We start from the raw sequence: 17,626 nt of genomic DNA on the forward strand, positions 1-17,626 counted from the left end.
GTAATATACACATATTTACTAATTTTATAAAAAAAATTATCTTTTTAAAACTTTGAAATTTGTACTTGAAGTCCTACTTCCGTATTATAATTGACATCATAACTCAAAAAATAATGTCGGAAACTAAAAAAATTTTTCATTTTATGTTTATATGAGTAAGTTATACAAAATAAGTCAAAAAAATTAAAACATTTTTAAAATCCCAAAAATCATAATATTTTTGACTAAACTGAGAATTGACATCATGACTCAAAAAATAATAACGGAAACTTAAATTTCTTTTCATTTTATGCGTATATGAGTAAGTTTACACAAAATGAGTGAAAAAAATAAAACATTTTTAAAATCCCATAAATCTAAATATTTTTGACTAAGAATTGACATCATAACTCAAAGAATAATGACGGAAACTTAAATTTTTTTTCATTTTATGTTTATATGAGTAGGTTTACACAACATGAGTCAAAAAATAAAACATTTATAAAATCCCAAAAATCTAAATATTTTTGACTAAGAATTGACATCATAACTCATAAAATAATGACGGAAACTTAAATTTTTTTTCATTTTATGTTTATATGAGTAGGTTTACACAACATGAGTCAAAAAAATAAAACATTTTTAAAATCCTAAATCTAAATATTTTTGACTAAACTGAGAATTGACATCATAACTCAGAAAAAAATGACGAAAACTTAAATTTTTTTCCATTTTATGTTTATATGAGTAAGTTTACACAACATGTGTCAAAAAATAAAACATTTTTAAAATCCCAAAAATCTAAATATTTTTGACTAAACTAAGAATTGACATCATAACTCAAAATATAATGAAGGAAACTTAAATTTTTTTTCATTTTATGTTTATATGAGTAAGTTTACACAACATGAGTCAAAAAAATAAAACATTTTTAAAATCCCAAAAATTTAAATATTTTTGACTAAACTAAGAATTGACATCATAACTCAAAAAATAATGATGAAAACTAAAATTTTTTTTCATTTTATGTTTATATGAGTAAATTTACACAACATGAAGTCAAAAAAATAAAACATTTTTAAAATCCCAAAAATCTAAATATTTTTGACTAAACTGAGAATTGACATTATAACTCAAAAATTAACGACGGAAACTTAAATTTTTTTTTCATTTTATGTTTATATGAGTATGTTTACACAACATGAGTCAAAAAAATAAAACATTTTTAAAATCCCAAAAATCTAAATATTTTTACTAAACTGAGAATTGATATCATAACTCAAAAAATAATGACGGAAACTTAATTTTTTTTTCATTTTATGTTTATATGAGTATGTTTACACAACATGAGTCAAAAAAATGAAACATTTTTAAAATCTCAAAAAATCTAAATATTTTTGACTAAACTGAGAATTGACATCATAACTTAAAAAATAATGACGGAAACTTAAATTTTTTTTCATTTTATGTTTATATGAGTATGTTTACACAACATGAAGTCAAAAAAATAAAACATTTTTAAAATCCCAAAAATCTAAATATTTTTGACTAAACTAAGAATTGACATCATAACTCAAAATATAATGAAGGAAACTTAAATTTTTTTTCATTTTATGTTTATATGAGTAAGTTTACACAACATGAGTCAAAAAAATAAAACATTTTTAAAATCCCAAAAATCTAAATATTTTTGACTAAACTAAGAATTGACATCATAACTCAAAAAATAATGATGAAAACTAAAAATTTTTTTCATTTTATGTTTATATGAGTAAATTTACATAACATGAAGTCAAAAAAATAAAACATTTTTAAAATCCCAAAAATCTAAATATTTTTGACTAAACTAAGAATTGACATTATAACTCAAAAATTAACGACGGCAACTTAAATTTTTTTTTCATTTTATGTTTATATGAGTAGGTTTACACAACATGAGTCAAAAAAATAAAACATTTTTAAAATCCTAAATCTAAATATTTTTGACTAAACTGAGAATTGACATCATAACTCAGAAAAAAATGACGAAAACTTAAATTTTTTTCCATTTTATGTTTATATGAGTAAGTTTACACAACATGTGTCAAAAAATAAAACATTTTTAAAATCCCAAAAATCTAAATATTTTTGACTAAACTAAGAATTGACATCATAACTCAAAATATAATGAAGGAAACTTAAATTTTTTTTCATTTTATGTTTATATGAGTAAGTTTACACAACATGAGTCAAAAAAATAAAACATTTTTAAAATCCCAAAAATCTAAATATTTTTGACTAAACTAAGAATTGACATCATAACTCAAAAAATAATGATGAAAACTAAAAATTTTTTTCATTTTATGTTTATATGAGTAAATTTACACAACATGAAGTCAAAAAAATAAAACATTTTTAAAATCCCAAAAATCTAAATATTTTTGACTAAACTGAGAATTGACATTATAACTCAAAAATTAACGACGGAAACTTAAATTTTTTTTCATTTTATGTTTATATGAGTAAATTTACACAACATGAAGTCAAAAAAATAAAACATTTTTAAAATCCCAAAAATCTAAATATTTTTACTAAACTGAGAATTGACATCATAACTCAAAAAATAATGACGGAAACTTAATTTTTTTTTTATTTTATGTTTATATGAGTATGTTTACACAACATGAAGTCAAAAAAATAAAACATTTTTAAAATCCCAAAAATCTAAATATTTTTACTAAACTGAGAATTGACATCATAACTCAAAAAATAATGACGGAAACTTAATTTTTTTTTTATTTTATGTTTATATGAGTATGTTTACACAACATGAGTCAAAAAAATAAAACATTTTTAAAATCCCAAAAATCTAAATATTTTTGACTAAACTAAGGATTGACATCATAACTCAAAATATAATGACGAAAACTTAAATTTTTTATCATTTTATGTTTATATGAGTATGTTTACACAACATGAGTCAAAAAAATAAAACATTTTTAAAATCCCAAAAATCTAAATATTTTTGACTAAACTAAGAATTGACATCATAACTCAAAATATAATGAAGGAAACTTAAATTTTTTTTCATTTTATGTTTATATGAGTAAGTTTACACAACATGAGTCAAAAAAATAAAACATTTTTAAAATCCCAAAAATCTAAATATTTTTGACTAAACTAAGAATTGACATCATAACTCAAAAAATAATGATGGAAACTTAAATTTTTTTTCATTTTATGATTATATAGCTTGTACCAAATAAATTTATCCAAAGTAAAGGATTATGCTCGTATTATTCATATTTTTTTTAATTAAAATCTAAATTTATAATATATTACGCCATCTAACGGAAATAAATTTACTTTTTAAATTTATCATGTATGTTATATTTTCTATGTAACATATCTTTTCTATACATATTTTTAATTTATGGACTACAATTTCTTCTATATTCTATTTTATTTATTTAGATATATGGATAAATTTGTTTCACCAAATAAAAACATTTAATTTATTTATATAAAAAAAATTGATAGGCTATAAAATAAACATATATTTTACCTGTCCATTCGCAGAAAAGGATCTTATATACAGATATTAGTATCTTGTTAAAAATATACTGAGTACAAGATACAAAAGGAACTTGTATCTTAGATACAAGTATTTGCGGTATGGTACAAGAGTGTTTTTCTGTTATAATATAATAACTAGAATTGCCTGCAAGCTTTTTTTTATCCTGCTGATTGGTAAATCTTTCTTTAAAAGACCCAACATGAGCCAAACTTTCTGTAAAAGCTTAATAAAGGGGAAAAGTCATTTCAAAACATAATTTTTAATCTGTCCGATTGATAAATTTTGAGTATCTTATAGCACCTTATCTATTTAGTTTTTCTCTCTCTCCACATATACTATGTGTCCGCTTTAGACCCAAATATTTTAATTATGATCTTCAGTTAAAGTTTTTTAAATTAGAATATATATCTCGTCGGCAAGTTGCTTTCCCTCGATATACAATATCTAACTAAACTAAATTTATAAGCCCTTCAGATTCGAAGCTATATTAAACTTTACATTGATAGAGGAATGTCTATATATTTTTAGGTAGATCTATAACTGTGGAGAAATAAATTTTGCAAAGTTAACATCATCCAATAAATCACATTAAAAAATTATTTTTTATTAATATCTTAAATCAAAAATGTTTAATTATTTATATGTTTATAATTGCTAATATTTAAATCCGTTTAGATTAGGTTTGTTCATAATTTTTTGAAAGAGATTTTATAATTATTGTTCGTATCATACTTTGGGTTGAGCACCTGCCGATGGCTGATTTAATTTTACCATTAACCTATTTAATTAAAACCTATGATTGAGCAAGACATAAGAAAAGTCTATTAATTAATTAATCAATTTTTTTAATTTAAAAAAGATATCGCGTCAGAAATATATTATCAAAATTGATTATTTGAATAAAAAAGGATTAGAAATTAAGATTTTGTATTTCCTTTATTATTCCACCCATACACTTGTTTAGATATGATACAAAAATATATGTATAAATAGTTTTATTATGAAATATAATTTTCGCAAATTATCAATTTTTTCAAATGAACAATAAATTTAAAAAGCTACAAATATCCTTTAATAAAATATAATATTTAATTAGTAGTAATATGACATACAGAATATATTCCCACAATACAATGTTAATATTAATTTTCTCAAACTATAACACATTATAAAAATCTACATTTACCATGCAGATAAAAATTTCATGGCTGGAAAAGATGTAATAAATTTCACCAATCTTTTCCTCATAAATATAACCACTCAACCTTAATGTAAATATCGAACTGCTATATAATTTTACTCCCCCAAAAATAATAATTTCAAAAAAAATAATTGAAAATCAATGGAATCTGATGAATCTAAAGGAGAGGATTATGCATTTTAAGTAACTATGAATAAACTAAAAGAACAAATTACAGCATATCACTATCAAAACAAACGTAAAACACATAATCAAGTTATGCGTATTAGAAAAATAGATCCACTCGTTCAACTCCATCCTAATGCTCTACCAACATTTCTATCTGTGAAAAGTATTATGAATCGTGTTATTAAATCATTGAGACCTCCTTTACCTCTTATAAATTCTGATATCCGATTAGACGGCGATTATACGTTAACACTAGATAATAAAACATTTTTAATTTCTAATAAAAATAATGAATTATTATTATTTTCTACACATGAATTACTTGAATGCCTCTGTAATGCTGACCAAATTTTTATGGACGGTACATTTTTTTCGTGTCCATTATTATTTAAGCAATTATACACTATTCATATAATGATTAATCATACAATAATTCCTTGCGCATATATATTGTTGCCAAATAAAAAGAAAGAAACATATTTAAAAATGTTGGATCTTTTAAAAAATTATTGCCTATCTATAGGTTTTTTATTTTCTCCTCCTAAATCACTTATAGATTTTGAAATGGGAGTACTTAGAGCTCTCGAAGAAATGTTTCCAACCATTTCTGTCAAGGGATGCTACTTTCATTATTGCCAATGTATTTTAAGACGTATACAGGGTAATGGATTGTATCGCAGACTCATGGCGATACCCTTTTTAACTGAAATGGACATACCATTGGTATTGTCTGAATTAAATAGTGAGGTAGAGGCCTTTAATTTAGATCCCATAAGAGATCTTTTTACATATTTTAAAAATACTTGGATTAACCCAAACGCAAAATTTAAATATAAGATGTGGAATATGTATGATGTTCAAGGAGTAAGAACAAATAACCATGTTGAAGGATTTCATCGCTCTCTAAAAGTGTATATAACATATTCTCATCCTAATTTATATCTTTTTATTGATATATTAAAACAAATACAACAAGATATGGATATCAAATTCATTCAATTGCGTATTGGGTTGAAAGTTATTGAAAGGAAAATAAAATACTGTATAATATACGAAATTATATTATACTACTTATACACCAATGCAGTATTTAGATAAAATATCAAGATATTTAATAATGAAAAATAATAATGAGTGGACAAATTCAATATCTAGTCAGCAGGTATCTCATTAATTTTTTTCGATATTAAATATCTCGATATTTTATCTAAATACTGCATTGGTGTATAAGTAGCATAATATAAAAATATTTCTCGTCTATTATACAGTATTTTTTTTTCCTTTCAGTAACTTTTTTCCCATTACGCAATTGAATGAATTTGATATCCATATCTTGTTGTATTTGTTTTAATATATCAATAAAAAGATATAAATTAGGATGAGAATATGTTATATACTCTTTTAGAGAACGATGAAATCCTTCAACATGGTTATTTGTTCTTACTCCTTGAACATCATACATATTCCACATCTTATATTTAAATTTTGCGTTTAGGTTAATCCAAGTATTTTTAAAATATGTAAAAAGATCTCTTATGGGATCTAAATTAAAGGCCTCTACCTCACTCTTTAATTCAGACAATACCAATGGTATGTCCATTTCAGTTAAAAAGGATATCGCCATGAGTCTGCGATAAAATCTCTTAAAATCAGGATTAAGTCGACTAAATGCTGCCAATCTATTACCCTGTATACGTCTTAAAATACATTGGCAATAATGAAAGTAGCATCCCTTGACAGAAATGGTTGGAAACATTTCTTCGAGAGCTCTAAGTACTCCCATTTCAAAATCTATAAGTGCTTTAGGAGGAGAAAATAAAAAACCTATAGAGAGGCAATAATTTTTTAAAAGATCCAACATTTTAAAATATGTTTCTTTCTTTTTATTTGGCAACAATATATATGCGCAAGGAATTATTGTATGATTAATCATATGAATAGTGTATAATTGCTTAAATAATAATGGACACGAAAAAAATGTACCGTCCATCAAAATTTGGTCAGCATTACAGAGGCATTCAAGTAATTCATGTGTAGAAAATATTAATAATTCATTATTTTCATTAGAAATTAAAAATGTTTTATTATCTAGTGTTAACGTATAATCGCTGTCTAATCGGATATCAGAATTTATAAGAGGTAAAGGAGGTCTCAATGATTTAATAACACGATTCATAATACTTTTCACAGATATAAATGTTGGTAGAGCATTAGGATGGAGTTGAACGAGTGGATCCATTTTTCTAATACGCATAACTTGATTATATGTTTTACGTTTGCTTTGGTAGGGGTATGCTCGAATTTGTTCTTTAAGATTATTCATAGTTACTAAAATTGCATAATGCTCTTCCTCAGATTCATCAGAATGGTTGTGAAAATTGGTTAATGTAAACTTCCTATTTAACAAAGTACCTCTAGCGGTACAATGCTTTAGTCTACATTTAAATAAAAACCCAAATTTATAATGTATATATAAATATTATTGGAATATAATAAATTACGATTTTTTGGGGAAAGAATAAAATTATATGGTTGTTCGATATTTAAGAATGAAGATTGAATGCTATTAACTATTACTGGAAAAGTATCAGAGCTATTAGCTGCAATGGAGGTATCTACTACATCTTCTTCATCTATAAAACTTTCATCTAAGAATGGGAAATGTAGAGGTAGTTCTATGATTTGAGTTAAAGGATCTTGAACTTCTTCCAAAAAGACCCCAGATATCACCACATTTCTATCTCCATCACCAGCCTGATTGCCAGATACTTAAGGAAAAATTTATTTAAAAAAAATTTGTTATTTATAATAAAGTTAAAGGATAATATTATAACAAAATTTAGATAAACTATTTTTAATAAAATTTAAAAGAAAATATATTAACAAAATTTGGGAATGACTAAAATACGCGTCCCCAAAAACTACGCGTCCCTACGCGTCCCCGGTCAAAACGATTTATTTTTATTAATATTAATAGGAAATCTTATTAAGCTTTATAAGATGAGTTAGAAAATGTTTTTTTTAATTTAAAAAAAATACGGTAACTATATAAAATTTACAAAAATTTATTTTTTTAAAAAATAAACTACGCGTCCCTACGCGTCCCCGGTCAATACAGTTTTTTTTAAAAAATCAAAATGGATTCATATTTAGCTTATTAAAAGAATACAGAATATGTAAATATTATATTTTAAACTATTTTATAACTTAGTGATTTTTTCAAAAAACACTTTTTTTTTCAAAAACACTACGCGTCCCCGGTCAAAAAACCTTTTTTTTTAAAAAATAAAAGCAGATTCATGTTTAGCTTTTTAAGGAGATTCAGAAAATGGTATTAATAAAAAAAAAATTTTTTTTTGGCTAAACTACGCGTTTCTACGCGTCCCCGGTCAAAATACACTTTTTTTAAAAAAATCAAAACGGATTCATATTTAGCTCATTAAAAGAATACAGAATATGTAAATATTTTATTTTAAACTATTTTATAACTTAGTGATTTTTTCAAAAAACACTTTTTTTTTCAAAAACACTACGCGTCCCCGGTCAAAAAACCGTTTTTTTTAAAAAATAAAAGCAGATTCATGTTTAGCTTTTTAAGGAGATTCAGAAAATGGTATTAATAAAAAAAAAATTTAAAAAGAAATTTTTTCCAAAAAAATTTTTTTTGGCTAAACTACGCGTCCCTACGCGTCCCCGGTCAAAATACAGTTTTTTTTAAAAAATCAAAACGGATTCATATTTAGCTTATTAAAAGAATACAGAATATGTAAATATTATATTTTAAACTATTTTATAACTTAGTGATTTTTTCAAAAAACACTTTTTTTTTCAAAAACACTACGCGTCCCCGGTCAAAAAACCTTTTTTTTTAAAAAATAAAAGCAGATTCATGTTTAGCTTTTTAAGGAGATTCAGAAAATGGTATTAATAAAAAAAAAATTTAAAAAAAATTTTTTTTTGGCTAAACTACGCGTCCCCGGTCAAAATACAGTTTTTTTTAAAAAATCAAAACGGATTCATATTTAGCTCACTAAAAGAATACAGAATATGTAAATATTATATATTAAACTATTTTATAACTTAGTGATTTTTTCAAAAAACACTTTTTTTTTCAAAAACACTACGCGTCCCCGGTCAAAAAACCTTTTTTTTTAAAAAATAAAAGCAGATTACGCGTCTCCGGCCAAAATACAGTTTTTTTAAAAAAATCAAAACGGATTCATATTTAGCTCATTGAAAGAATACAGAATATGTAAATATTATATTTTAAACTATTTTATAACTTAGTGATTTTTTCAAAAAACACTTTTTTCGAAAACACTACGCGTCCCCGGTCAAAAAACCGTTTTTTTAAAAAAATAAAAGCAGATTCATGTTTAGCTTTTCAAGGAGATTCAGAATAATTTTGGTAGTTGAGAATTCAAATAAAATATTTAAAAAAGCCAATGTCTAGCTCATATTTAAAATTAAAAAATTTTCAAGGATATCTATTTTAAATTTTACCTAAGTTGATTTCTATCATAAATGTAAATTATGATATTTCTAATACCCTTACATTGCAACATTTTTACCTCTTTTTCTCCTAAATATTAATATTTTTATGAAATATATTAATAAAGCATATTTAGTATCGTATACACCTAACTAATTAGTAATTACCCATCAACCTCGTCATTCTGATTAAATTAAATTAATTTTATAAAAAAAAATTTTAATATATATATATATAAATATATCAAAATATAAAATTAACGGGGGGGCTCAATGGTTAGAACGTATGCCTTCCGAACGATAAGTTGCGAGTTCGAATCCCGTTTTGCCATAAAAAATTTAAAAAAAAAATTTTTAACATTAGCGTGATAATAATAGCTCTCGATTTATTTAACATTAAGATGATAGGAAAGTTGATAGAAAAAAAAAATTTTAACATTAGGAGATAGGAAAGTGAAATTAACGTTAAAAAAATATCAAAGTTGATAGAAAAAAAATACGAAAACGTTCATTTCTCGATTACATTTATAGATAGATAGATATATATCATATTAAATCAATGTGTTAAAAAGCTAAAAAATCAAACAAAGTTGAGGGTTCTAAATCTGATTGATGAATTAGAAAATATTATAATTATTAATTTATTTTTCATTTATGTTAGTAATAAGTTTTTTAAAATAACTTTCTAATCTTACATTAATAGTTAAAATTTATCATTTTATATGTTTTGTATATGGGAGACTGGGGTTAGGACCCCGGGCTTGGCAAACCACTTAATCTCATTTCAAAATTAAATATCCTAATATAGTTTTTATTAGTTTACATCTATAGACAAAAAATCTTTTGAAATATTTAATTTATTAAAGATTTTATTTAAGAAATAAAATTTTGATGAAATTTTCAAAAAATTTTTACATGACAAAATTTTAATTTTTATTAAAATATATAATCATTTATATCTAAATTAAATTTTATAGTTAATTTTAAACACTCTTCTATAATTTGGAAAAGTTCAATGTGTATTTATTATATCTAGATAATATTTCAATCATAATTTGTCAATAATAAAATACCATTTATATTACATATTATTATATACAATCGTAATAGGTAAAAAAATGTAAATATTCGTTTGTTGTAAAATAATGTGGGTGTTTCAATCACGGTAGTCTTTATAGAATGTTGTTTCCGACGTATCACGATTTAGTTTTCCAATTTCAATCATTGACCAAACTATAATATGATGTTGTTTTCATCTTCGATATCTATTTATAGTTTATATAATAATATAATATATTTATTTTTATATGCCTTTTTACCTTCAATAATTATAGTCAAAAATTTCAAATTATAGGACTTTAATAATTGGTAATATTTAAACTTAAAAATAACTATTTATATTGTTATTACAAAAAAATAATTGGATGCATTGTTCTAACTGTACAAACTTTCTCTAATATTAGCTAAACAATATTACATTATTTATACTATATTAATATATTTTATAGTTATAATATTATGGTTTTAGCCATAAAAATATGAAAATAATTTTAATATTTTTATGGCTAAAACCATAATATTATAACTATAAAATATATTAAATATAAGATCAAAAGCAATAGCGGGACAAATCATTAATATAGTATAAATAATGTAATATTGTTTAGCTAATATTAGAGAAAGTTTGTACAGTTAGAACAATGCATCCAATTATTTTTTTGTAATAACAATATAAATAGTTATTTTTAAGTTTAAATATTACCAATTATTAAAGTCCTATAATTTGAAATTTTTGACTATAATTATTGAAGGTAAAAAGGCATATAAAAATAAATATATTATATTATTATATAAACTATAAATAGATATCGAAGATGAAAACAACATCATATTATAGTTTGGTCAATGATTGAAAATGGAAAACTAAATCGTGATACGTCGGAAACAACATTCTATAAAGACTACCGTGATTGAAACACCCACATTATTTTACAACAAACGAATATTTACATTTTTTTACCTATTACGATTGTATATAATAATATGTAATATAAATGGTATTTTATTAAAAATTATGTTTTAGTAATCTTATTATATTTAATAAATTGTATATTTCTTGAAATAATAAATGGTATATTTATCTGATTAATAAAATTATTTGTTTTATAAATTTGGTGAATATAGTAGGAGAGACTGCGGTTAGTCTAACCTATTTTTAAAAAATTGGCTATAGTTTCTGGTTTTTTTTTACATAATATAAAAAATAAAATATGATTAGATACCGAAAACAAAACTTTATAAAGGGGCCTTATAAAAAAATTTAAGAATATATTTATTTTTTTTAAATTTTATTTTTTGTAAAAATCAAATATATGTCTAACAATCCCCAATAGCGGGGTGAGGCAAACCACTTCAAGGGGCTTCCTAAACCATTGGTTTTTTAAGGCCATAATAAATTGAAATGTATTTTTATTTATTAATAATGATACAAATAGAATAATTTTGTTGTATTGTAGTATATATCATATACTTATAAATTGAGGCTTATTTTATATAAAAATTGAAACTTAATTTTGGTTAATTTAATAAACATTTTGGACATAAAAAATAAAGATCTTAAGGAGAGATTATGATAGCATAAATCCTAAACACCAATTATAAAACAGACATGAATTGCCTTTACAAGATTTTGAAATTTTTTTCATTATTAACTGCTTTAATTGACTTGTATGGTTTAGCAAGCGCCGCTAGCTCTAAATTGACAAATTATGATTGAAATATATCTAGATATAATAAATACACATTGAACATTTCCAAATTATAGAAGAGTGTTTAAAATTAACTATAAAATTTAATTTACATATAAATGATTATATATTATAATTAAAATTATATCATGTAAAAATCTTTTGAAAACTTCATCAAAATTTTATTTCTTAAATAAAATTTTTAATAATTTAATATTTCAAAAGATTTTTTGTCTATAGATGTAAACTAATAAAAACTATATTAGGATATTTAATTTTGAAATGAGATTAAGTGGTTTGCCAAGCCCGGGGTCCTAACCCCAGTCTCCCATATACAAAACATAAAATGATAAATTTTAACTATTAATGTAAGATTAGAAAGTTATTTTAAAAAACTTATTACTAACATAAATGAAAAATAAATTATAATTATAATATTTTCTAATTCATCAATCAGATTTAGAACACTCAACTTTGTTTGATTTTTTAGCTTTTTAACACATTGATTTAATATGATATATATCTATCTATCTATAAATGTAATCAAGAAATGAACGTTTTCGTATTTTTTTTCTATCAACTTTGATATTTTTTAACGTTAATTTCACTTTCCTATCTCCTAATGTTAAAATTTTTTTTTTCTATCAACTTTCCTATCATCTTAATGTTAAATAAATCGAGAGCTATTATTATCACGCTAATGTTAAAAAATTTTTTTTAAAATTTTTTATGGCAATCCGGGATTCGAACTAGCAACTTATCGTTCGGAAGGCATACGTTCTAACCATTGAGCCCCCCCGTCAATTTTATATTTTGAAATATTTGTATATATATATATTAAAAATTTTTTTTTATAAAATTAATTTAATTTAATCAGAATGACGAGGTTGATGGGTAATTACTAATTAGTTAGGTGTATACGATACTAAATATGCTTTATTAATATATTTCATAAAAATATTAATATTTAGGAGAAAAAGAGGTAAAAATGTTGCAATGTAAGGGTATTAGAAATATCATAATTTACATTTATGATAGAAATCAACTTGGGTAAAATTTAAAATAGATATCCTTGAAAATTTTTTAATTTTAAATATGGGCTAGACATTGGCTTTTTTAAATATTTTATTTGAATTCTCAACTACCAAAATTATTCTGAATCTCCTTGAAAAGCTAAACATGAATCTGCTTTTATTTTTAAAAAAAACGGTTTTTTGACCGGGGACGCGTAGTGTTTTCGAAAAAAGTGTTTTTTGAAAAAATCACTAAGTTATAAAATAGTTTAAAATATAATATTTACATATTCTGTATTCTTTCAATGAGCTAAATATGAATCCGTTTTGATTTTTTAAAAAAAACTGTATTTTGGCCGGGGACGCGTAGTTTAATTTTTTTTTATTAATACCATTTTCTGAATCTCCTTGAAAAGCTAAACATGAATCTGCTTTTATTTTTTTAAAAAAAAGGTTTTTTGACCGGGGACGCGTAGTGTTTTTGAAAAAAAAAGTGTTTTTTGAAAAAATCACTAAGTTATAAAATAGTTTAATATATAATATTTACATATTCTGTATTCTTTTAATGAGCTAAATATGAATCCGTTTTGATTTTTTAAAAAAAACTGTATTTTGACCGGAGACGCGTAGTTTAGCCAAAAAAAAATTTTTTTGGAAAAAATTTTTTTTTATTAATACCATTTTCTGAATCTCCTTAAAAAGCTAAACATGAATCTGCTTTTATTTTTTAAAAAAAACGGTTTTTTGACCGGGGACGCGTAGTGTTTTTGAAAAAAAAAGTGTTTTTTGAAAAAATCACTAAGTTATAAAATAGTTTAATATATAATATTTACATATTCTGTATTCTTTTAATGAGCTAAATATGAATCCGTTTTGATTTTTTTAAAAAAACTGTATTTTGACCGGGGACGCGTAGGGACGCGTAGTTTAGCCAAAAAAATTTTTTTGGAAAAAATTTCTTTTTAAATTTTTTTTTATTAATACCATTTTCTGAATCTCCTTAAAAAGCTAAACATGAATCTGCTTTTATTTTTTAAAAAAAACGGTTTTTTGACCGGGGACGCGTAGTGTTTTTGAAAAAAAAAGTGTTTTTTGAAAAAATCACTAAGTTATAAAATAGTTTAATATATAATATTTACATATTCTGTATTCTTTTAATGAGCTAAATATGAATCCGTTTTGATTTTTTTAAAAAAACTGTATTTTGACCGGGGACGCGTAGGGACGCGTAGTTTAGCCAAAAAAAAATTTTTTTGGAAAAAATTTCTTTTTAAATTTTTTTTTATTAATACCATTTTCTGAATCTCCTTAAAAAGCTAAACATGAATCTGCTTTTATTTTTTTAAAAAAACGGTTTTTTAACCGGGGACGCGTAGGGACGTAGTTTAGCCAAAAAAAAATTTTTTTGGAAAAAATTTTTTTAAAAATTTTTTTTTTATTAATACCATTTTCTGAATCTCCTTAAAAAGTTAAACATGAATCTGCTATTATTTTTTAAAAAAAAAGGTTTTTTGACAGGGGACGCGTAGTGTTTTGAAAAAAAAGTGTTTTTTGAAAAAATCACTAAGTTATAAAATAGTTTAAAATATAATATTTACATATTCTGTATTCTTTTAATAAGCTAAATATGAATCCGTTTTGATTTTTTAAAAAAAACTGTATTTTGACCGGGGACGCGTAGTTTATTTTTTAAAAAAATAAATTTTTGTAAATTTTATATAGTTACCGTATTTTTTTTAAATTAAAAAAAACATTTTCTAACTCATCTTATAAAGCTTAATAAGATTTCCTATTAATATTAATAAAAATAAATCGTTTTGACCGGGGACGCGTAGGGACGCGTAGTTTTTGGGGACGCGTATTTTAGTCATTCCCCAAAATTTTGATTAATTATTTTAAAAAAATTTAAAGTATAATGTTATTTTGTAAAATACTTCCTCCAACACTCTCCCCAGCCTCTTGCACTTGATTGAGATTGGAAGAAACGGGTTCTTGATCTTCTTCCAAAAAGACCCCAGATATCACCACATTTCTGTCTCCATCACCAGCCAGAATGCCAGATACTTAAGGAAAAATTTATTTAAAAAAAATTTGTTATTTATATTAAAGTTAAAGGATAATATTATATCATAATTTAGATAAACTATTTTTAATAAAATTTAAAAGCAAATATATTAACAAAATTTTGATTAATTATTTTAAAAAAATTTAAAGTGTAATATTATATCATAATTTAGATAAACTATTTTTAATAAAATTTAAAAGAAAATATATTAACAAAATTTTGATTAATTATTTAAATTTAAAGTATAATATTTTATGTTATTTTGTAAAAACTTTCTCTTCTTGCAGTCAAATATTTGCAAACATCTAGAAAACAATAAATCACATAATGTATATTAAATAATTTACCATTGCATGCTGTGGTCAAAGTAAATAGGTTATTTACACTGTAACCTTTTCCATTGCAGGTGGGTGAATTATAGGTAAAATATATTTTGTTTTTATAATATTTTGACCTTCTATATGAGGAAGGTATCATTTACAGAGTGGAGAATGAGGAAGGTATCATTTACAGAGTAGAGAAAATTAGATGAAATTTTTCTAAAAATTGAAGCATGGAGAAAATTAGATTTCTCTTCTTGCAGTCAAATATTTGCAAACATCTAGAAAACAATAAATCACATAATGTATATTAAATAATTTACCATTGCATGTTGTGGTCAAAGTAAATAGGTTATTGAAATTTTTCTAAAAGAAGCGTGGAGAAAATTAGATGAAATTTTTCGATAAATTGAAACGAAATGGTATAATGACAAAAGACAGACAAACGGATCGGCCCGATACCATAAAGGCAAATTATTACTTCCATATTTTGATAAAGGTGTTTGCCTTTGTAACTTTGTATGGCTATAAATTAAAATTAAGTTGATAATTTTTTATATTATCATTTTAGGAGTATTTAATTTAGCTATGAATTCAAAATCAGCTGATAATTGATATTATCATTTCAGGATTATAGTTTAATGATATTTGTAAACTTTTAGTTTATGTTTCTGTATATCTATAAATTCAAAATCAGATGATAATTATTAAATTCTTGGAATACATGTATTAGCATTATTTAATTACAAGAGATTTGATTAAATTTTAAAATAATCAAACTCCATCACAAATTACAATAGTATTATATTATGTCTATAATGTAAAATTGTTTGCTGCTTATTTTTAAGTTTTAACATATAAAATTTACACTGATAAATTCCTGCTTTCAAGACAGGTGGTGTAGAATGGTAAGAAATCAAGACAGATTGAATTCTTAAAATACATATTAGCATTATCCAAATATAAGAGAATTGATAGATTTAAAATAACCTAATACCATCACATATTATAATAGCATTATGTCTAATTTAAAATTGATAGCTTCTAATTTGAAAGTTTGAATACATAAAATTATATTGATAAATCCCTGCATTCATGGCAAATGGTGAACAACCAATGATATATATAACATAGATTGGCGATTCATTCATTAAAAACATCCTCACATTGCAATCAGCTGTAGCGCCATTTTGTAGCTTGAACGTTGATCAAATGCCTCATCATTATTATTATTATATTTTTAAATTCTCGGTATCAATACAAAATAAATTCTCAACTGATGATTTTAGCAAGTTCTTCAATTCATTTTATTAGTAATCTAAAATATAAGACTCAAGATATACACATTTAAAAAGACACAATACCACCCTTCATGCAAAATATTCCATACCTCTATCTATTATACCCTCAAAAAATCCACCAAATAATCTCCAATTAACCTTTACCACCCAGATTCCTTTAACCCATATGGATCAAATGGCTCGATCATTATTTTTAAATTATCTATATCAATACAAAATAAATTCTCACCTCAACTGATGATTTTAGCAAGTTCTTCAATTCATTTTATTAGTATTCTAAAATATAAGACTCAAGATATACATATATAAAGAGCCACAATACCACCCCTCATTTCCAAGAATATTAGCTTTTATAGTTTTATCAAATTCACTTGATATTTCAATAAAAATCTTGTTACACACATGTTCATTTATAGAATCTTTTAATTAAAAATAATAAATATATTATTTTTATATTTTACATATATAATCTTTTATGATTCCTGTCTTAATAATAAATATCATAGATGCACCTATATTTATTGTAGTAGCTGGTACTTTAAATTTTATGTAAAATAGTGGCTTATAACTTAAAACAATAATCACTCATAAGTTTATGTAAAAAATAGACCTGTATAGATAAAATTAAATAAAATCTACAAATTTTGTTACTAATAAGAGAAATAGGTGCTGTTAATTTTTTTATTTTGTATTATTAATTTTATTATAAAGGAAGAACTTAAGATAACTCCAAAAGTATATACTATTAAGATTCTCTTCATATTTGATCATTTTTTTGTTTTGAT

At 23.4% G+C, this 17,626-nt stretch overlaps 3 protein-coding genes across 3 annotated transcripts; 1 reads left to right on the forward strand and 2 right to left on the reverse strand.

Moving 5' to 3' along the window:
- Nucleotides 1-4,925: 4,925 nt before the first annotated feature.
- LOC135923884 (uncharacterized) lies at nucleotides 4,926-6,002 on the forward strand. Its single transcript, XM_065458877.1, has one exon. The coding sequence runs from the start codon at nucleotides 4,926-4,928 to the stop codon at nucleotides 6,000-6,002; it is 1,077 nt and encodes a 358-aa protein (XP_065314949.1).
- Nucleotides 6,003-6,111: 109 nt separating this feature from the next.
- On the reverse strand, nucleotides 6,112-7,227 carry LOC135923892 (uncharacterized). The gene has a single exon (XM_065458888.1). It carries the CDS (start codon nucleotides 7,225-7,227, stop codon nucleotides 6,112-6,114), a length of 1,116 nt encoding a protein of 371 aa, XP_065314960.1.
- A 107-nt stretch (nucleotides 7,228-7,334) lies between these two features.
- Nucleotides 7,335-15,708, reverse strand: LOC135923899 (uncharacterized). Its single transcript, XM_065458901.1, has 5 exons — nucleotides 15,568-15,708; nucleotides 15,493-15,525; nucleotides 15,090-15,218; nucleotides 7,406-7,672; nucleotides 7,335-7,339 (listed from the first exon to the last, which is right to left on the reverse strand). Exons 1-5 carry the CDS (start codon nucleotides 15,695-15,697, stop codon nucleotides 7,335-7,337), a joined length of 564 nt encoding a protein of 187 aa, XP_065314973.1. The 5' UTR covers nucleotides 15,698-15,708.
- Nucleotides 15,709-17,626: the final 1,918 nt, after the last annotated feature.

The sequence above is a fragment of the Gordionus sp. m RMFG-2023 genome, chromosome 1, assembly GCF_954871325.1.
Source record: "Gordionus sp. m RMFG-2023 chromosome 1, tfGorSpeb1-WG-v2, whole genome shotgun sequence".
NCBI lineage: Eukaryota > Metazoa > Nematomorpha > Gordioida > Chordodea > Parachordodidae > Gordionus > Gordionus sp. m RMFG-2023.